This window comes from Hoplias malabaricus, chromosome 8 (assembly GCF_029633855.1).
Source record: "Hoplias malabaricus isolate fHopMal1 chromosome 8, fHopMal1.hap1, whole genome shotgun sequence".
Lineage (NCBI taxonomy): Eukaryota > Metazoa > Chordata > Actinopteri > Characiformes > Erythrinidae > Hoplias > Hoplias malabaricus.
The window spans coordinates 17757812-17780256 of NC_089807.1; the positions used below are offsets into that span (position 1 = coordinate 17757812).

At 41.0% G+C, this 22445-nt stretch overlaps 1 protein-coding gene across 1 annotated transcript; it reads right to left on the reverse strand.

The window, feature by feature from the left end:
- Positions 1–1629: 1629 nt before the first annotated feature.
- Positions 1630–21673, reverse strand: lzts2a (leucine zipper, putative tumor suppressor 2a). The gene is made up of 5 exons (XM_066680062.1): positions 21445–21673; positions 8036–8560; positions 6323–6895; positions 5927–6196; positions 1630–4605 (listed from the first exon to the last, which is right to left on the reverse strand). Exons 2-5 carry the CDS (start codon positions 8531–8533, stop codon positions 3859–3861), a joined length of 2088 nt encoding a protein of 695 aa, XP_066536159.1. The 5' UTR covers positions 8534–8560; positions 21445–21673; the 3' UTR covers positions 1630–3858.
- Positions 21674–22445: the final 772 nt, after the last annotated feature.

Here is a 22445-nt window from a genome sequence, read left to right on the forward strand (position 1 = left end):
AAAGCTAGATAGAGTTAGTGACTGGCGAGACCAGTCATATTTCTGCTTTCATAATCATTTTTACAATGTATTTTATAATCATTAGGCTACTTGAGCAATGTATGTCTATAAAGATTCAATGACATAAATGATAAACTACATGTTTTTAACCTGCACTACATCTGCCACAAACCCAGTGATTTCAGCATGGCTTCCTGTTCCTAATAAAAGAACTCAAAATGCAGCAGAAGTACATTTATAGTAAAACCCACAGGACAATAGCATGTCCATGACAATACAACCCCTGGCAAAAATGATGCAATTTAAACATTTAGAGGGTGTTCACTCAGATGTTTACTTTATAGAAAATCACATATTTGACACAAAATATTCTTTTTCAGATCTTTTTTTTTTTAATTACATGAATTAATGGCACATTTTTCATTAGGTTTCGGGATGCAGTATTTTAATCAGAATAATAAAGGGTCTTGCTACAGAATATTGTTTGTCATTTGTGAATCCAGGCAGTTAAAAAAAAACCCAGGCAACAGCAACAAAGTACTAATTTTTCTGGATCTGTTAAAGATGCTATTAATTCAAGTAATTTAGCGGAATATGTTTGAGGTGTTACACTAAGCCAAAAATGCTATTGAACAAAAGGAGTTTGATTCGTATCTGTGACCCATTTATTTAAAAATGAAAAAAGCTGTGAGTACATTCTCTAAATGTGCTTATTTCAGTTGTTTTGCCAGGGGTTTTCGATACAAATGGAGCAGGCAGAGATTAGGTTGAAACCTGCTATAATATTTCTTTAATGACATTATATATTTTCCTGAATTTGCTCATACATTCTTTCAGGACTTCAACATCTCCATTCCACTCCAGTGAGAGGTTTGCAACTCAGAATAAATACAAGGGTTTGTGTCTAAATTTGGTCGTAGCTTTTGCTTCAGCCAGTGTAATGTGATAAGCAGCACGTTGGCATGGTGATAATCTAAGTCATAACACCAGCACTCATCCCTTTGAGGCAAGGGAGTGAAGAGTTGTGGAGCTCTCCCGCCCACATCCACCAGAGATTAAACAAGGTTACCAGATTTCCACTCAGATTAATTCTCTGTATTATGTCAGACTTGATGGTTTGATTTAGTGAATGTCTGGTAGATTATTACAAATCGCAGTCTATTTCTGTCTCTCTTTTTTGTCTCCCGAGCCAGTGTTTAAAGGACACAGTGAGCATGTACATACCTTGGTCTGTGAGTTTGCAGGGCTAAACACTTTGGTCATTATGAGATCATTTTTACTTTCATCTTTGCAGAGTGCCTTACATCGGAACATTAACAGTGCAGCAGACCGACAGGATCGGAAATGCTGGCGAGGTCAAGGTTAGGCACTGAGATTCTCACTATAAACATACTTAGGCCCTACTGTGATTTAGACAGGGCATGTGCTTGGCAAATATGTTTGCAACTGATTTTATTACAAAAGTCCTGCATGATTCCTCTATAATAAAAATGGAAATATTCCACTTGTCATTAAGTTATTTCAGTTGCGTTCCTCCTGGACATTATGTAAATAATAAGTAAATGGTAAAGTCATACAATAAAAAATATTTTAAAAAAGCAGCAAAAATCACTATGATTTGTGACTTCCTGGTTTTTTAATTAAAAACACAGTTTCTTTACAAGAAATGTACAGCGTGAAATGTACATGAATGGCAACAAACACCATGAGCCATCAAAGAAAACACAAAGAACGGACAGGAAGTAAAGGTTAAAACAAATATGTAACTTTGCTTTGGTCTATTCACAGTGCCTACACCTTTTGAGATCAAAACTGTGTCTGCATATAGGCTACAATATGTCACTGTATACAATGTTAGAAATATTTACATGTGTTTTAGTCACGGTTATGAGACAGTAATGATTTGAAGAACAGAAAGCACTGTGAATAAAAGGAGGCTCTTTAGTTTTATGCCTTTTCCAGTTTTGTGCAACAGGACAGTGCTGCCATGAAACTGAAGAGGCCCCTAACAACAGTCCGATCCGGGTCAGAGCACCTATTTCTCCTCATCCAATCTCAGCGCTACTCTGTCTGAACTGAAATACAGATCTTAGGCAGTGTGGATATAGGGCTACATTTAGATTGTGGTTAACACAGGAATTCACTGAATGAAAGGTTTTATGAAAAGTATATAATCAAAACAAACAAAAAAAAATGACCAGACTTTCATTTCAGAGAAAACTAGCAGAACGAGACCTTACTGATTAATAGTGCTGGTCTGATTGGCTGGTTACAACAGAGACAATACATACAGTACGATTCAAAAGAAGCTGCTAAGTTGTTTAATGGAGGGTCAGTTGCAATCAGCAGTAAGCAACAGCACAGTTATGGTTTTGTTTCTGATAGAAGTAATAGAAAAACCTATTAACCTTCCTAAATATGAAGATTTCAATTAGTGCTTAATTAGAAAATTGTGACACAAATATCCAAATTTCATTTTCAGTCTGTTGAATTTTGGAAAATTAAAAATAACAAAAACAAAAAGTTCAAACGTCTTACGAAAAGCTGATTGCAAATGATCCCTCTGTTGTATTACTTGTTAAAAGATGAGATACAGAACTGTTAAACCCACAAGGTTACCTGTGTTACCACAAAATAGTTTGAGGTGCTATGTATATAGTTATATTTATATATAAAAATATACATCATATATATTCAATATTTCATTCATATTTATTTTAAAGAATCTGCTCTGTAAAAACAACATAGTTTATATAGTGTATATATGTATTTATATATCCCTTCTTTTGTGACCACAAATGTCTGATTAGTATTTGAGGAACTGCAGTTGACATTTATGCATACATTAGCTAAGCTACTAAGGAGAGCAAAGGCTCCACCCACTGTGGGAGGAGCCAATGCTAACTGGAGCTTAAGGTGTGACGTCATATAGACATCCCATCTCCATGGAGAACACTATAAATACGATCTCCAGACAGAACTATGCTGTATCATGCTCACATGCTGTTCGCTCTACTCTGTGTGCACTGCAATATTTTGCACTAATTGGAATTACATTAAGGTCTGAAGAAAAGACAAGCAAAAATATCATTTGGCTGTTTTTAAAGATCTACATAGAAAAATAGTACTTCTAGATAAAGTGATTAGTATCTGGACACACAGAAGCCAGTGACCACTGAGAGAACAAAAAATATGTTACTCTGTTTTGTGCTGGGCCTCTGCATGACAACTATCAATAGGGTGCCGTTGATATATCAGATGCAGATTAGAACAACTACAAGAATGAATGCACTGTATGCATTAAGTGTCCTGATGTTCAGGACAGCAACTGTAGGCTTTTCCCTAGATGATTTGACCATGCCACTTAAGAGATCCATGACATCAATATTAATGCTGGTACAGAGAAGTCCATTAGTGCAGGTGCCCTTCTCCCATTAGTGCTGTTACTGTGTCCATTACACAACAGGCAGCTCAGCATAACACTGGCTTGTATCTGTGAACATGCGTATAGGGACGTGGCATTATAAAAATGCTTAGAAAGGTGGTGTTGAAGAAATATTAAATGTCCTCAACACTCGTTTAACCCTGTTTTTGCATTTACTGTGGTGATCTGTGCCTCACAACTGGAGGTCATCAGACTCAGAGGACAAGCTAAGGCAGGGGTGTTAAACTCAGGTACTGGAGTTTAGTGTATTGCCTGTTCTAACACTGAATTCAACTCAGGAAGGCCTTGCTACATGGCTGATTAGTTGACCCAGGTATGTTACAGGAGGTAGAATGCTAAACTCAGTTTTGCGGTCTTTCAGGACTGATGTGTGTCACTCCAGATCTAAGGGGTCTGTGTGGTATGAAAATGCGCTAGATCTCAGTGGCTGTGATTTCTTCAAAGTGGATGTCATTGTTACGCATATCAAACTCCTCCATGTCCCTGTTCTCCAACTCCAGACTCAGCTCTCTCATGACCCGCTCCAGCTCTCGGTTGCGCCGGTACATCTGGATGTAGTTCTGCTGCAGCTGTTTCTGATAGCGAATCACCTTTTCCTTCTCCTCCTGCCACACACGCCGTTCTTCATCAAAGGCCTCCAACTGGTCCTGGCCACGCCTCCTCTCATATAGGAGCTCTGCACGCAGTCGCTCCACCTGCTGGTGGAGAATGTGCAGCGCATCACTGCTCTGTCGCTGAGCCTTGGCCTCGTCACTTTCATACACCAACAGTTGCTCTTCTCCATCCCGGAAGGCAGGGCTGCGTCCCTGAGACAGAGGCAGAGGCAGACTCATGCACTGGCCTTTGGAGGAAGGTAGTGTGGCCTGAGTAGCCCTCAGACGGCTAGACTCTTCCTCCAGACGACCCAGCTTCTCCCTCAGCAGCTCGGCCTCACTCTTGCGCCGCTGCAGCTCATTCTCACAAACCTCCAGCTCCAGTGTGCGGGTGCGGGCAGCAGTGTGGGCCTCCTGGGAGCGTGCCTGGCTGGCCTGCAGCTCAGAGCGAACCTCACGCAGCTGGGCCTTCAGGGCCACGATCTCAGCCGCCTTCTGGCCCAGGTCTGACTGCACATCCTTCAGCTGCTGCTTCAGGAGGGAAATCTCTCCTGACTTCTGACACACCTACAAAAACACAGGAAGAAAATAGGTCAGTTTTAGATACAAAGTAAATCAAAAGCTTAGTCTCCTCATATGGAGTTTTTAGGACCTGGGTGGCTTCCATCAACAACGTTGTTTCTGCATCATTTCTCTGTTAAAAGGAATAATAACTGCTGTCATGTGTGCATGCAGCAAGTTTAGTAATCGGATGATGGAGGGGAAATCTTTTTTTTAATACCGTGTTTCCCTGATAGTAAGACGCAGTGTGGGTTTTAGGGGGGTCGGCTAATGTAAGACGTACCCTGAAAGTAAGACATAGTAAACTGAACGTTGGAAAAATATAAGCCATAGTACCGGTACCTTTTGCTGCATTAACTGCGGGATGCGGACGGTTAGAGCGGGATGCGGACGGATCTGGAGCGGAATGAGCGGAGGTACGTGGAGGCCGCGGGAGCAGCAGTAATGTTGTCCGTGGTCCAACATGCAGCCTCAGTGCCCTCATGTGCAGCCGCTGGTGGTCGCTCTGATTGGCATGGCCATGGTTGTCATGGAATAAATCTGTTTTATCTTCCAGTATAACATATTCAAACTGTTCGTTCTTACGGTTTTTAATTGTTTGTTATTGTAATGTTATACATGGAAATACCGTCATGATACGGTTGTAACAAGACATTCTTGCCACTTGCTTTTATAAAACTGTTTTATGGTGAATACCATACTGTTCAGGTTGTTAATAAATGTTAATTTTATGGTTAAAACAAAAATCGACATTTTTTACCAATATAAGACATACCCCGAAAGTAAGACATAGTGGGACTTTCGGGGGTAAAAAGAATGTAAGACACTGTCTTACTTTCGGGGAAACACGGTAAGTATCTGAACACAGGGTTTGCAAAAGGGGAAACCATGAACCCACACCAGCAGGATCTCAAGAACGCATTGATGTTTGTGCTAAAAAATTTTGTGTATTTTAAGTACAAGGTCTGAAACTATACTAAACAAACTACCTAGGTAAAAGGACTGAGAGCACATCACTGCTGCTGCTGTTGCAGCAGAACAGAGGGTTACTGATAATGTAAATCTGCACTAAAACCACCATAATTAATTGTGTCAGCCATGTTGTCAGTATGCCCTGTGGGGATGCAAGGTTGATGATTCAATTCAGTGACACTGCGTCCTTAGAGGTTAGAGTGATGCCAAATAGATAGCATCATTGAGCAGCAGTGTTGCTCTATTAACTTTTCAGGGAAAGGCCAACTGCTTAAATTTAGCCTATGTTTGGCTTTCCTTGACACAAATTCTAACCGTTTCTTTGAACAGTTTTTTGAAAGTTTCCAGGTCTCACCTCCCATTTGGTCTCCTCCAGTCGTGGGCCAAGCTGTGTCTGCTCTCTCTCAATGGAGGCACATCTCTTCTCCAGTGTCTCCCGCTCCTGCAGCAGCTGTGAAAAGTCCTCCTGCAGCTTTTTCTTCTCCTGCTGCAGCTGGAAGACCTGCAGCTGCAGTACCTGCTGTGCCCGTTGTGCTTTTTGTTGTGCCTGCTTCATCTTAGATGCACAGCTCTGCCTCAGCTCCTCCAGCTCCTGCTCACAACGCTTTTGCTTCTCTTCATACACCTGCACACACAGCATTCTGACATTTTGAACAAGGCCAGGATATCTTAGAGCTTATTGAATGAATAATATAATTTAACTGTAAAAAACGTTCTCAAAAATGTTTGAGATATGAGTCCAATTCCTCACCTGGCAAATGGCTGCCTCGTTCTCATCCAGGTTGTCTCTGAGCTGCTGCAGTTCCAGGTCTCTCTCTCTCAGTTTCTCCTCTAGGTCTCGGACCACACCCTCGTATCCTTCTGGTGGGGCGGGTGACCTCCCACATGACCCACTGTCAGACAGTGGTTGGCCCCGCCCACTCAGAGAGCCAGTGCTTTTGCTGGAAGAAGAACGTCCACTATCTGAGTTTGAGTGACCGTGGCTGCCACTTGCCCGAGCGGGTTCTGGGTGTCCAGATGTCCCTTCACTGGGACCTAAGCTGTACCCTGTGCTGCTGTAGGTGGGCAGACTGGACAGAGAGTTCCGGCCCGAGTCTGACATGGTGCAGGATTGGCTGCTGCGCGCGTTACGGCCACCACTGTATGAGTTGCGCTTCTCAGTGCACACCAGCCCTGCTCCACCTCCTGGAAGTAAAAGGTTGAGGCTGCCCTGGCTCTCAGACAGACTGCCCCCTGGCCTTGGGGAGAGGTACTGCACAGAGTTGCGGTTCTTGGGCACTACAGGCTTGAATGCGGTGGGCCGGATTACCACTTTCTCCATATTCTGTAATAAATTAAAATATTCAAACACTGTCTGATTAAATCTTGAAGGTATTAGGAATTGCAACACTGACTAACACTGAATATCACTGAAATTCCTGTCCTCTGCTCACGGTGTGAGTGCAGGTAACGTTTAGCTTTAGAGCCTCAGGGAACCTAAATCTGTGTTTAGTTTACCTTATTCCCCTGGGCCCAAAATGTTAAAAGTATGTATTAATTCCTTCAAAAGACTAATAAACATCTATTTTTCAAAAGTATTTCTCCTTTTTGATGAAACTTGTATGATATTAATAGTGGGTAATCTTCAATAAGCATTTTATAACCAGTCACACTGAGTGTCATGTACATGAATGTTTTTTCTGTGTAAAAACATACAAAACACTATTTTACACCATAATGTAAACAAAACCCTTTTAAATTTCCATACCTGTCAGTGATAGAGGTCTGTCATTGGAATTGACATTTTTTGAGGGGTGGTATATTATATTTCTATTTTAATAAATATTATTTATTTATTATAAAATAATACTATTTCTATATTTTTTACGTGGATGGATGGTTTATACAGGTATAATATTATAACACAATTACATATATTATTTAATATGATCCCATAATATTACAAACATCAAACCCACATGCGGTGGTTAAACAAATCATTTTAAAACCATAGGCATTAATATGATGTTGGCTTTCTTTTGCTGCAGGATGTCACTGCATGGCCCCCAGGCCATTATTCCTATGTAGACTGCACTCTGTGTGCAAAGTTAATTTTCATCATATTTAACATTAAACACTTATTCATGAAATACATGACCATTAACTGCCTGAATGCAGTCTGTGTTAGTGGTAATGTACTGTATGAAAGAGTAGTTAAGGTTAAATCTAATACAAAGTTACTGAGCACACAATTTGAGGGAAAAATAGAATACTTTTGGAAAATAACAAGAATCTTAAATACAATCGATACAAAATAGGAAGCAACTGAAAATGTAACTAATTTCATCAAAGTCAGTACAGTTAAATGAAAGGGATGGTTTTATATGGGTAAACCATGTGGGTTGTTTTTAAGAAGAGCAGACCAATAGCCGGCAGTGGCAGTGCGGCACTTTCTTTATAAACTCAGAAAACTGTTGTAACTCACCTTCTCCAGCCTACCGGACACAGGGATGAGTTTTGGAGGAGGACCCCCGATGTTGCCGTTCATGGGCCGGGTGTCCCGTGGTTCTTCTGTATCACTGCATGGGCTGCATGTTGTCACAAGATTGTCATTCCAGTCACCCACCAACTCATCGCTCACATATCCATAGTTGCCATTGCCAGCAGCAATGATGGTGGAGGACTTGTTGGAGCTCAGGGAAGGCTGGTTGGTGAGGAGCTGCTCCTGGGAACTGGCACTTCGCAGGGTTCCCTCCTGCTGCCGGAAACAGCTCGTAGCTGGAGTGGATCTGCGGCACTTGCTGCTGAAGTCGCTGGCGGCGCGGCAGTGGCGCTCCTGGTAAGTGCGTCCAGAGATCAGGCTGCTGACGGAGCCCATGACGCCTGCGGTTGCAGAGGGTGGTGAAACAGAATGACACTGCTCAATATCAGCGTTGGATTTAGGATGATCAGTGGGCACCGGCAGGGCCTGAACCAAAGCCATGGCGACTGTGCGCCCAACACTCACTCTCTACAGAAAGAGGGAAAGCAAAGGAGAGATGATTACTAATGGAAGAAATAGGAAGGACTGGTAAATGTATTTGTAAACGTGACATATATTGGCTGAACCAGGCTCTGTTTACGTTTGTGTTATGTTGCAAAACTGGACGACATGTACTGAACTTTGTTAAAAATCTCATTGAATCAGATGAATAATGTTGAGTTTGTTCAGTTTGTAATGCTAAAATACCATTATATTGTTGTTGTACTATATTGGTTTGGCTAGCTGGAACTTGGCAAATAATTATATTACAGCATTAGCTTAAAGTATAATAAATGTAGAAATCCCTGTATCTTTATCTTAGCTGACAGGAAGCTGTGTCCGAAATCTGTTCATAGGAGAGTATGCTATGGTATCAGAAGCTGCTATGACAGTGTGTAACTCTTATATTTCGACTGCTACTTCTGCTGCAAGCTCTAAGCCATCTTGCCATGTGGAATAATGCAAGCAGCGAGGCCTGCAAAGACCCTGTCAGTCCAATTAATTACACCCCCCAACACACACACCCCCAGTGCACTTCAAAACACACTCCCTCTGCACTTCAAAGAACATTCCTTACTGTGACATAGAAGAGGAACACACTGAACCACATCACCAAGAGTAAGATCAATGTGGAGTATCATTCCTAAACCCCAAGAAACACAGAAATATACAGAGAGGAGATTCTTATATTTTGTCACCCTGTGAAACGTACATTACATAAAACATTCTCTTCCCTGTCTATTCAGCCTCTGCTGTAAGGTGTAGTTTTTGGTTCAGACCTTTTATGAGAAATGTACTGAGAGTGAGAGATATTTAAAAGGGTTCTGCTACAAAGACATTGCCAAGGAAACGGCAGTCCTCCCTTTACTCTGAGCAGTACACATACAGCAAGCACGAATCTGAAAACTTTGTGCTTTTGCCTTTTATGATAAAAAAATTACAGCACACCAAAAGACTGAGAGTTAGAGTATTATATAGCAATATTGTGAAGCACACAAACATTTTGGTAAAATATAGTGCTGGGTAATGCAATTAATGACGATTATTTTGTTTTTGTGTTTTTGACCCTCATAGTTCAGTGATGAGGCTTGTGCTGTAAATATGCTCCAGTATTAAAGCTGGGACATTTTTTCTAATGTTGCTGGGAGCTTATTCCTCTCTTGTTTTTTGAGCACTGTTTATATTTGGCGTGTGGTGTGCATTGGTCGCTGAAACTGTTTTTTCTCAGTGTTTACATTTGACTTCTTTTTATTCAGTGTCGTCTTAATTATAGTCAAAACACAGCACGTCCAAACCATAGATGCTTCTTTGGTACGAGTTGCTCGAGTCACTCGGTTGGCCTGAGTTTAGGTTGCTTTCATGTGGCAGACAGGGCCTGAATCATGTGACTACAGGTTGGTAGCGTAGTTTTAAAGGGACAGTACATGAACACAAAGTGGGGACATAACAATAAAAATAATCAATATAATCGATATAGTCAAGATTGTTGATTACAAGTTCTGATAGTTGATTTCGATTAGTTTCCGATTAATTGCCCAGCCCTAGTAAGATAGCACATTTTCCTTCACAGAAATTCTTAGAAGAAATAAAGTCAGAACAGATAGACTGAGGTGAAATGGTGCAACTGCTTAATTTAAACAGCAAAATATTGAACATTCAAATAAGAATAATTTTTAATCACTGAATACAGAATCAAAAATCGCAGTTTTGTCTCAGATGTTCTGTCAGAAGTAGGTTGTTTTCACAATATATGTGTACCTATATTATTAAATACGGTCACTGTCCAATGAAAAATATCTTCAAAATAACAACTTTAAAGGATTAGGAAAAAATCTTCTTAACTTTCAATTGAACTTATTGTATAAAGATTTAATTCCAAGAAATTCTTGAGTATTTCTACTGGTCCATTCATCATAACATTTTCACATAGTGTGACGGACAGCTGCTGTGTTCAAATGCCGTAACAAATTAACGATTATTTGTTGATTTCTTAACATTTATTAAAATGCCATGAAGAATCACATTATTATTGTAGTATTATTGTACATATGTTTGTGATATTAAACCTATGACATTAAATCTATGATATTAAACTTATAAACATGGCAGAAAAATGGCAGATATCAGCTTTAAAAACAAAACAAAACAAGGACAAATCCCAGCCGCTCCACACAGGGTACCATTTCAGCTGAGGTCTAAATTTTGCTGGGGTAAAACAGATGCATAGGAGGGCACTGTTTCTCACGACCTGTGATGACCGTGGGTAACCCTGACCTTAATGTCAGTCTCACTACCCTTCAGTAGCGTACTCTTTCATTCTGCAACAGTAACTTCATTTCCAGTGTGTGTGAGCCTGCAATAGCTTTACAGGCACTCTCTCTATATTTCTGACTGAAAGAATCTTCCTATTACATATAAGTAATGGCCAGGTACTAAAGAGATTTATGTAGTGTGATACACGACAAAGTTACACACACACACACACACACACACACACACACACACACACAAGTCTGAATGAAACAACAAACATTAATTTTAAGATACTCTGATACATAATCATATTTATGGAAAAAGAGTAAGATATAAAAGACTGAAGAGAGACAGAAAAGAAGTGGAAGAACAGAAAATGAGAGAGACAGAGAGAGTAAATGAGAGGGGTAAGTCAAAGGGTGCCCTGACATTTTGAGAGGAAATTTCCAGAGCAGTATTTTGCATGTTGCTTCACTCCACTACTCCAAATATATCCAGTGTTCATGGTGTAGTATGGTTCCCTGCTGAAGTATGCTTCACTCTTTTCTCCTTCTCTACTCACCTGTACCACACCAGATCATCTCAAAAAAAAACAAAAAAACCCCATGAACTTCTATGAAAGCATTAAGACAACTCTCGCAAGTTAACTCTTGTACAAATGCCCTAACATACAAAATAAGTAAACTGACCACTGAGCCATTGAGGCTGAGTGTAGGCCTCTGAGGTATGAGCTGTCAGCAGAGAGGTCTAAAAAGATCAGAACTTTAAATGTGTCCATCACTCCCTCACCCAGTCCTAAACTTCCCAGGCCTGCATCATCATGGATCATTTCACTCTCCTTATACTTAACTCATCATCACCTTTGTAAGCCCACACACTCAACCCTTAGTGTTCAAATCCACCCACATGAAACCATGGAGAACCTGCCCAGTCCCCCACCCCTGCACTGACCTTGATTGGCCGTTTCAACCTCAAACACAGAGCACTGTGACCACACTCACCCAAAACTCCCCACAACCCAAACATAGCTTGCTGAGCCCAGAATAATATGATTAAAGGGTCCTCCATGCCTAAATCCTCACACCTCCCCCAAACTGGTGAACTCCATTCTGGGCAGCCCTAGCGTTTCCCAGACCTATCTCTGCTCGTTTTATTGACCTACAGACTCCTTTACATTCTGAGGACCCTTCCCTATTCTTAGTCTCAGACGCTCCACCCACAGAGGCACACAGAGCATCTGATATCATTGCACTAGTTGTGCAAGTTATTCTGACTGGCTTTGTCCACTTCCACATATTCACATGTCCATGTTTCAGTTTTATAAAGTGAAGCATCTCATAGGCTTGGTTTGTAAAAACCTCAGTAATTGATTTATATCACAAGTAAATGAGAACTTTGATGTTTGCGGAATGGATTGCGTTTCACACAGACCCAAATGGCAGTGTCTGGTCAGAGCAAGCATTTCTTGGCTACATTAGGCAAGGATGTATATATACAGTCCCCAACTCCATCTGGGAAATCATCAAGATGTTTTAGTATAATGAAAGCATTAATTTATTATCATGAGTAAAACCATGAGAATGCACTGCAGTATAATTCCACCCAGTGGTATTTATCAAGGGCAAAACAAAACAGGCCAATTATCTCAGAACTTGGGATCTGCTCTTTTATCTCTATTAGTTACGAGAGTGAGTGAATGCTGCAGCTGTCCACTGCAGGTGTTTCTAATCAAACCTGCAGCGAGAGCAGGGGCTGGCCACTGAAATCTCGTTATGATAAGTCTTAATAGCTCCAGTGCTGCCGGAAAGGATTAGCGTTGAGGCGTGAATCTCCCAGGAACCGCTCAGCGTCTTCTTGGAGACTGAGGGAAAATGGGTGGGAAATGCCAGAGCAGTGCCTGGAACCCAGCGGAGCTCCAGATCTCAGCACAGAAATCCCCACAGCCCTAATCCCATTTGGGCACAGACACTTCTGCTGGGCCAAGATGTTTGATGTGTATTCAGATCCTGATCAAAGCCCCTTTCCATGGAAACGCTGGCCATGACAGTATGCTGTCCCACACATGCCCGCGTTTACCCTGTAAACAGGAGACTCACAGAGAACTGGACTCCAATAACACCATTTATGTTTCTGCAGTGCATTCATTGTTTTGGCAACTTTAAAGGAGTCCTTAACTTTGGGGGTCATGTAACTATAAACATGGCTAATAAATGGTGATAAATTCTTCTGTGCTAACAAACACAGTTATACACCAACTATGACTGCCTGCGGGTCACAACACATCATGGCTAAAAATGGCCAAAGAAAATTCACAAGAATAAATTATTTTGTTCTCATTTGAGAACAAATGGACCAGGTCTAATTATAGCAGCTTAACACTGGAGCAGCAGAGTAAAGCTATTTAAGTGATGGCTGAATTTAAAAAAAGTCAGCTGTGGGTGTGTTTATAGTCCTGAGTGCATACCCTTTTGACCTCCTCCTAGCCTCCAAGTCCCGTCAATCTTTCAATAATTTACCATTCTTCAAAGCCTAACACAGTCTTCCTCCACGCTCCATGCCTGTCCTTAAAGCCATGATATTTTCCTTTTTCTTTACCAGTTCCTGTAATCACTCCCTCGTCTTTTCCACAGATTCCAGCATCCTCAATGTCTTTTCCTTCCTGCAAAATCGTCTTTCACACCTGGCTGCACATTTCCTGTTAGCCATGTCCTTCTACTGTTGTTAACATTTCCTATTCCTACATTGTGCCCTTTTTAGACAATATGGCTCCCCCCTCTCTCTCTCTCTCTTCAAAGGAGGATCTCTCTCTCTCTCTCTCTCTCTCTCTCTCTCTTACTTGTTCCACTCATCATCTTACCGCTTCTGTGCTCTAATCTCCCTCATATGCTCCACTGTTGTGAAGAGCAGGTGTATAGTGTAAATCGGTTGAAGGACGGCGATAAGAATCTATGTCCTGCTCTGGTCACACTACACTAACCCCCAAGAGAGCAGTTATAGAAAGCCTGGCACGGCAGCTCTCCACTGGGACACTTCCTGCCAGCTGCACCTCTATTGTCTCTCCATCAGATAGCTGCAATATCTAGGGACAGTCGTGGAACGATACAGAAACAGGCCTACTACAAACATTCATACACATACACACATGAAACTATATGGAACGAATTAGACTTCCCTAAATGCTAAATAACTGCACTAAAATATTACTGATTTGGATCAGTTATGCTGTGTTTGCAAATGACAAATCACACACCCCTGCTGATTTGCTAAGTGACAGTAATTGAACATGTCTGCTTTATGCAACAAACTTATTCATCCATTCATTGCCTGTAACAGCTTATCCAGTTCAGGGTCACGGTGGGTCCAGAGCCTATAAGGAATCACAAGGCACAAGGTGGGAACACAACCTGGATGGGTCACCAGTCTTTCGCAAGATGGCACACACTCACATTCACACCTATGGACACTTGTGTAGCCAATTCACCTACCAATGTGTTTTTGGACTGTGGGTCTAAACTGGAGCACCTGGAGGAAACCTATGTGGACACTGGGAGAACACACCAGACTCCTCACAGACAGTCACTGGGAGTGGGGCTCAAACACACAACCCCAGGACACTGGAGCTGTGTGACAGTGACACTACCTGCTATGCCAGCGATCCGCCCCACAACAGACTTGCATGTGAATAAATGCCTAAGTGAATTAAGTTTTTATATTTCTACTTAATGTTTCAGTATCAGAAAAGGAACAGTGGTATTACTCCTCTTCTAGAAGCTTTAGTCTGAAAATATTCCTCAATTCTAAAGAACATTTTCAGACCAGAGCCATAAATGTGCATGTCCTATGAGCATGACCCTTTAATAAACAGCTTGGTGCAGTCTTGTGATACTTATCTTAATGTTTATGCTGCAGAACAATAACTTTGAAAGGTCTAATCGACTTTGCACCTCTGAATGCATTAAGATACAACCTGTTCTGCACTGTGGGCCAATGAATCCATTAAAACAGGGCAGTGTGTCCTAACATGAGAATAAGGTCCGCAGGGGGCCACACTGCTCTCTGCTCACTCTTTCTGAATGTTGCTGGCATCATAATGATACTCTCCAGCATGGCAGATGAAGTTTAAATGCAGCACTCACACTGTTACAGAGATTTGGGTGAGAGGAACTGAAAACTTTTGGTCATCAACAAGGACCTCCAGTCATGGTGGTGTATGTGGACTGCATAGAATGCACAGCATATTTACTCCTGGATGGCCAACTGAAATAACAGCTTCTTTTTACACATAGACCAAGTGTATTGCTATTACAAATAAGGAGCAAATGGATAATGAGAGACTGGCTAAAATATACCAACAGTTTTCTCTGTACACCAAATAAATCATGACAATAAAATGACTTCCTTTTTTTCTAATTCTAAAGGTAATTTTATTAGCAGTGACACTGAGGGAATTAAAACTCTAGCAGCACTGCTGTGTCTGATCAATTCGCACCAGTGAAACACATGCTAAAGCCACCATTTTAGTGATACCCGCAGTGCTGAGAACAAATCAAAACTCATAATCCTGACCCCTGTACAACAAGGTACAATCGAGCCAACAATGTATGCAAAACAAGGTTGGACTACTATCTGTAATTGCTACAAAGTGCACCTGTAGTCAGTGCAGCTCAAATTGGAAAATCAGTGTAGATACAAGCTCATTTTAATATATGGGCTGATCTGTATAGTTTTTCATAACACTAGCTTAAGTGTACTTGAGGTGTGCTGCTCAGACCAGACCGACAGCATAAAAAGAAGTCTACAAGAAAACGACTGACACACCGCTGCTTTCAATGGATCTGGAAAATCCCCACTGCTGCCTGGTGACGCGGCCAACTGAACCAAGCACACACAGACACAGTGTCTCCTTTCAGCACGAGTGATCCTCACTCACCAGTAGCATCGTGGATTATAACACGGAGGAAGCAATAGTCATAATGTGTTTGCATGGTAAACAGTAATTAACTAGATTTGTGTGGAAAAAAAGAGAGAAAGTGAAAATTGTGAAAATGGAGGTTAAATACTGGATCCGATCATCAATCTGAGCTAAAGGGTAGAGTTATGAGTCACAAATTCCTTTAGTGTCTGCTCTCCCACAGAGCTAACAAAAACACACAAACCCTCTCAATCTTTGCTGAAAAAAGTATGGCTCTAAAATTCATGCACACAAAGCACAATCTAAAACAAAGACAGAACTTCAGAGCTGAACCCTCTCTCAGTCTCTCCCTCTCTACACAAAGCTGCTGCCTCACCCCAGCCCCTTGCTGCCAGTTTTAACCCCTCACAATTACCCCTCTCTGCACCCTGCTAGTCCTGTACTGCTTTTGTTGAAACACTGGATTAAATTAAAAGCTGCTACATAGCCTGTAGAACAAGGGTAATTGGCTCACTAAGGCTTTTTTTAATCATCGCCAACCTGTTGCTTGAGCAGGCTTTTACTTGTGCTTGTGTTTGGGGACGTTGCCATGGTACTTGAGGCCTACATGTGTGCAGCCTGGGGTGAACAGTCCACAAAAGGGAAAGGGTGGGGGTGTACAAAAACAGATTATGAGACAGTGAGAGCAAGACATATGTACAAATGTACTAGATCTGTAGAGATATGGAAAGAAATTCAGTTAAACTTTAGAGAAAAATGCCCCAACAATAATAAATATGACTATAAATGACAAGAAAAAGTAACAATGTGACATTATAACCATGTAACTTAAGTAGCACTGTTATAGTCTGGCAAAGTAAGCTGATGATTTTTATTTTTACATGGATGAAAATACACTCAATTTATGTTCTGTTTGTGAAGACATCAACCAACAAAATGTGAAAGCTATACATAAACTGCAGTCTGCTTAACTATAATTATACTATTATATAATTATTTACATTTTTACCTCAAATAATTGGGTTTACTAGAGATAAAATAAAAAGGATTTCTCTATGGTTGCATGAAAGTAACAAAGTATACAGAGAGAAATGAATAAATAATGGCGTATGGGACTGTCTCCATCTTGGAAGCATGAACACAGACAGAAATAAGACTTTTGAGACTCTTAAGCATCTCAAAGTAAGGTAGAGTGATGTTGGACTTGCCACACAACTTTCAGCCTCTCCTCTCTGTCCACTGTCCACAAACTGTCATCCACCGGCCCCAAAAACAACCAGCTGCCAACATGTCTCCAATAAACTGCAGCAGGCAGATGCCCAGGAGCCACCGCCATATGGGAAAACATTACCTGCCAATCAGCAGAAAGTACAGAGCTTTATTTCTGCCTCGCATACAGTAGTGCTGGGCCCCACTGGCACCCGACCAAAGGCCAGGCCCATCCAGGCCAGGGAAATATCGAGGAACTGCTGGAGCTTGCTCTGTTTAAATGAAGCACTGAGGCTCTTCACCATTACAAAGGTCATTCCTGTTTTAAAAAAGGCCCCAAGAACCTTTGCTTCTAACTGCCAACACACACTGGAAGAAGGACAGAGTTAAAGCTGTAAAAGATATATAAAAATGTTTTTACATATGCTGCTGAAATCAAAGGAGGATCTCTCTCTCTCTCTCTCTCTCTCTCTCTCTCTCTCTCTCTCTCTCTACATTTGTCTGACACATGACACGCTGAGTTTAGCTTTTGAGTCTCAACTTGATGGATGATAATATGATTGGGGGCAGCTCTGATATTAGTCAGCCCTTTGCCCCACCTACAGGGGTTTTATAACCCAATGTGTGTATCGTTTTACAAAGGAACAAACATGGTTATTCAAATTCAAGAGCAGAACATTTTTGTGATGCTAATAATTAAATAAATATCCAAATAAGGCACCTGTGCTTTGAAAAAAGTGTCAGGGTTGCTAAAACAGCTAAATTATTCCTTCTGCCATGCTGATCTATTCTGAGCCTAGAGGAAGAGCTCTCAGCACTGATTTCCGTGCTATGATGCATCAACTAAACCTGGCAATTAAGTTATTAGTTGAACTGAGTTGGTCAGAACACAAAAAAAATCTCTATGCTGTGTTGGACTTCAGCCACAAAGGGTATGAATTGCACTACTTCTTTTAACCCCTGGTTGCCCTGTGCAATCTTGCAGCATTTCTGTTGCGTGGGAGCAGGCATATGTACGTGAGAGTTCTCCAGACGGCTGCCTGAGTCAGTGGCTCTGTTAGAGCCATCGGCATCAGCAGAGCTCCTGCGTCTCCTCTTCTGCTCCCGGACACCACAACAGGAATTTCCAACCGCTAATGATTATTTATCCCAGGCCAGTGGTCAGGGAGCCAGACATTGAGAACAGGAGAGGCCAGGAGAGGAACTGCGGCCGCGCCACGCTAATGCCTCTTCAGCTTACCACTGTTAGAGTGGTCATTCTGCGGAGATGCCACTGATGGGAGGGTAATGAGGTGATGGAATGCTCTCTTTCAACACAGTGGAAGGGATGGGTCACTGAATAGTGTTTATGGCTGTATTAGATATCCGCTACAATCAGCAAGAAAGAAAGAGAGAGGGGGAGCCCAAATCCATCCACTAAAAATACCAGAGAGGGGGCCTGATGTATAGATGCTCTTCAAATGTTGCACAGCTTTTGAGTGTCATCAAAATTATAATAGATGGTCCTAGAGCTAAATCAAATTATAAATTGTACACAATTGTCCCAGATGCTAAATTATTTCAGATTTCAAATTCTGTATCCAGTTACTTTTTATGTAAAATAGCTACAACTTATTTTCCAAACTTTCTTTATCTTTAAAAATCAAACAGGTTCTTAAATGTGCTTCATTCTAAATTCTGTCTAGGCTTAAACCCTGTTTTCAGCTTGTGTAGGACTAAAAGCATTTAGGACGAATAAGGGCTTATATTTCAGTTTTCACAGCATCACAAAAAGGTGTTTCTTGCACTTGCTTCAAATTTCCTACAGAACTGTGAATAAAGTTCTAGTCGAATTGGGAACGCGCTCAAAATCTAACACAAGTTTTTAACTTCCTAGAACAAATCAAAATAATTACCAAATAATTCCTTGCCATTAATATAAAAGTCTGCATTTAATAGAATCAATTTCTGCAATCAATTCCAGACTTCAGTGGGGCCCATGCTGGGACACTGTAGGGCCTAAAGCATTTATAACTTGAGGCCCTCACACTGCAACACATGAATTAAACTGCTACAGCCATCTCATTTTAATGCATATCATAACACCTTTTTTATTACAGTAATATACTTTTATTGAAATAATAATAGTAAGTAATTTTGAGACCCACGATGATCGTTATGAGCAGAGCATGTGTGGTACACAAATAAGTGCTGCAGTCATAATAAAAAGTGTCACAGAGGAGAGGACGCATCACTTACATAACCAGAACAGCTCAGGTCAAACTATGCCATACGTTTGCAATGAAGTATACAGAAACCACCAAAAGCAGGAAAAATACTTTAAAAACTCTCTGGGTTTTGGAATTGCAACATGGAAATGGGCAACAGTGACAAGAGCCAAAAAGGGCTGTGGATGCCGACCGCTTCGTCACTGCAGATTCCAGGCGAGCTCAGACAGAGAGGAAAAGTATGGCATGGAAAGTTCTGAATCAGCGCAGTCAGCTGAGCCGAGCCCAGGACTAACAAGCTCGAGCTCCTCAAAGAAACACGTCTACAAACTGCTCATTCCTTATATAAATACCTGCCAATTGTGAGGAGAGGAAAGGAGAGGAAAGATTAGCAAGGGAAGAAAGTCAAAGAGAAGAGGAGATGAGAAAAAGAAGTGGAAATTTGAAGATGGAAAGAAAGGATGAGTTTTTGAGAAGAAAAGAATGTTGAGGAAAGGAAGAAAGCACAAGAGAAAATAGTCAAAAGTTCAAGAGTGCTGAAGAGAAGAAAAAAGAATGATAATCTCCATTCAAGAGACCTTGTCCAATTTCTGAACTCAAATCCAAAGCTCAAATCCCCAAAGTTACATTTACTGCTGCCCAACACTGTGTTCAGTCAGTGTTTGATGTCTGAGATGACAAACTTCCTTAACAAGACAAAAAAGGCAAAACGCATGCATAAGGACATATTTCAAACGCTTGCTCACATATGACAGTGATTTAACACATCTATTATTTTCCAGTTCAGTGACGCAAGCACCCCCCCCCCCCCCCCCCCCCCGGTGATCTCATCTGGTTAAAGCAATGTTTGTGGGGTGCTGACTTGCAGTGACAGTATATGCTATTTTGGTCTCATACTGTACACAGGTCTACCATTGAGCTGAGTCAGACCACAAACTCCAGCATTTAAGTCCCAGTAAACTCAGGAGGAGCACAATGGAAACTTCATACCAGTGTTAATCCACGTCAACAAACAAGGCTGCAGGCCACCTGAGGAGTGTAATTTAAAAAAGACAAAGATAGCTCTTTGACACCATGCTGCTGTGTGAGATGTGATATTTTCATCTGAAACAGTGTAATAATTACTGTATACTCTCCTTATGTGTTAAAGACAGACAATTTGTGGAAATATTTCATGGCAATTTTACTGACTTCAATTGCGATTTAAGCTTATGCTTTCTTTTCCTGGTTTGAGGTTTGAGCACTGAACATAGCTCATTAGTTTGTCAGTTGTTTGTGGTTGTCCTGTCATGGGACACAAGACGTTTACATAAAATATATAAGCTCAGGTTTTCAGGTTAATAATCAAAACACTTTTTATAATAAAGGCTATGGTTAAAATGGGAGAGCTTGTGAGCTTTCATCTTTCAGCCCTAGTATGTGAATTAAACTGCCTTGTCTAGACCAGTTGTCCAGCAGATTATTGCCTCCTGCTCTTGCACTCTAAGTAATGCATACAGCAGTAATCACGCTCCTAAAAACGTCTCTGCCCCAGCAGCCTCCACTGGGCTGCCATGACCAAATGGCCCAGGCTGAGTAAGTCCATTACTGCAGATTACTCCACTGAGAGGCCCAACACCAACAGCAGCCTTCTAACATCACACACCCTCACATGAGCAAATCAGAATGTAAACATGTGCACTATAAGGTAAAAGCAAAGTCTTTTAGGCCACGAGTTTCACATTTTTATAGGATTCTGGTCTCATTTCAATATCCAATCATTATCACAGACATATCTGCCGATGTGACAGTGATCCTATTATATACACATTTCAGTGCTTCTAAAATGCCAGAACTGGGACTAAATGAGAATTACAGAGAAAGAATGTATATATGTAGTGGAAGCAAAGAAAGCAGACTTGAAGCAGAACAGCATCACATTGACTAAAAGTTCTGCTCTACATCAAAACAGACTTTAAAGACAAATCGTGCCTAAAAGTCTCTCTGATGCCGACAGTTTAAAGCAATTATTTCTTGATACTAATATGATTCCAATATCACTGTGCATCCCTAGCGCCTATTTATCAATTGATCTAATCCCCTATCTATCTGGTAAATGTAGGTCTTTATGTTGCTACTCCTTGCTGCTAGACCACTTTGAACCCACTGATTTCTTTGTGTTCAGAAAATTAAGAATTAATTTCAAAGCACACAGTTTTGTGTCCTACAGGAACAGTAGTAAACCAAACTCACTCTCTTCTTTGTGTGTGTGTGTGTGTGTGAGACAGAGAGAGATAGTATATCACACATACCCATAGTGTTCCTCATGGCTGTCTCCTTGTATTTCCTCGGTGTGTCCTGGGGGGAAAACTAAGTCCAAAATCCCAGCCTCCTCATTCCACTTTTCAGCCTTGCTTGCAGTTCCTCTCTCTCCGTTTCACAAACTCACACTCTCTCAAACACTAACACACACGCACACGCGCACGTCCACACAAACACACACACTTTCTCAGTGCTCCTCCTCTTGCACTCCTCCTCTGGTCAAACTTTCCTCTCTTTGCCCACTGCGCTGGCTCTGAAGCCCCTTCCTCTCTCCTCCACTGCGTTTCTCTGTTAGCTCCACCCCCTTTCTCCCTGCCCCCTCCCTCCCACCCCCACCCCCCCCCACACACACACACACACACACACACACACACACACACACACACATAATCCCTTCTCATGCTAAGGCACAGTATCTCTGCCTCTCTTTCTTTAGTTTATTTTCTCTCTTCTACTCTCATTCTTTTATTTCTGGAAAGACAAGAGTTAGAACAGGAGAAATGCTAATTAGCTGCTATATAGGACTGACTGCTTATTTAATTTTCTCACCCTTACTCCCTCTCACACACACAATACTTTTACTTTTTAACTTTAAGCCCTTAAACATTCATAAATTAATTCATTAAATAATTCATAAATTACACATTCCTTTTGTTGCCTTAAATGAGTAATACATTTTAAATCAATAGTTTGTCAGAAAATCCATTTCATTTTTCCTTTGTTTCCCACTGGAGCTAACTTGCTAACATAGCTAACATGTAGCTAAAAAGAAATTTGTATCTGCTACAAACTGTGTGAACTGGTAACTGCATAAATTAAATGCTTCTTTATTTAGATATGATTTAGGCTTTGTCAATCTTTAGAAGGCAGTGTGTGGTAATGTTTGTTTATTTGAATACTTTGTGTTACCAATGACCACGATACTAATAATTATTCATAATATTTCATAATCTATAGTTATAATAATTAATGTTAGAACCCCTAATACTAT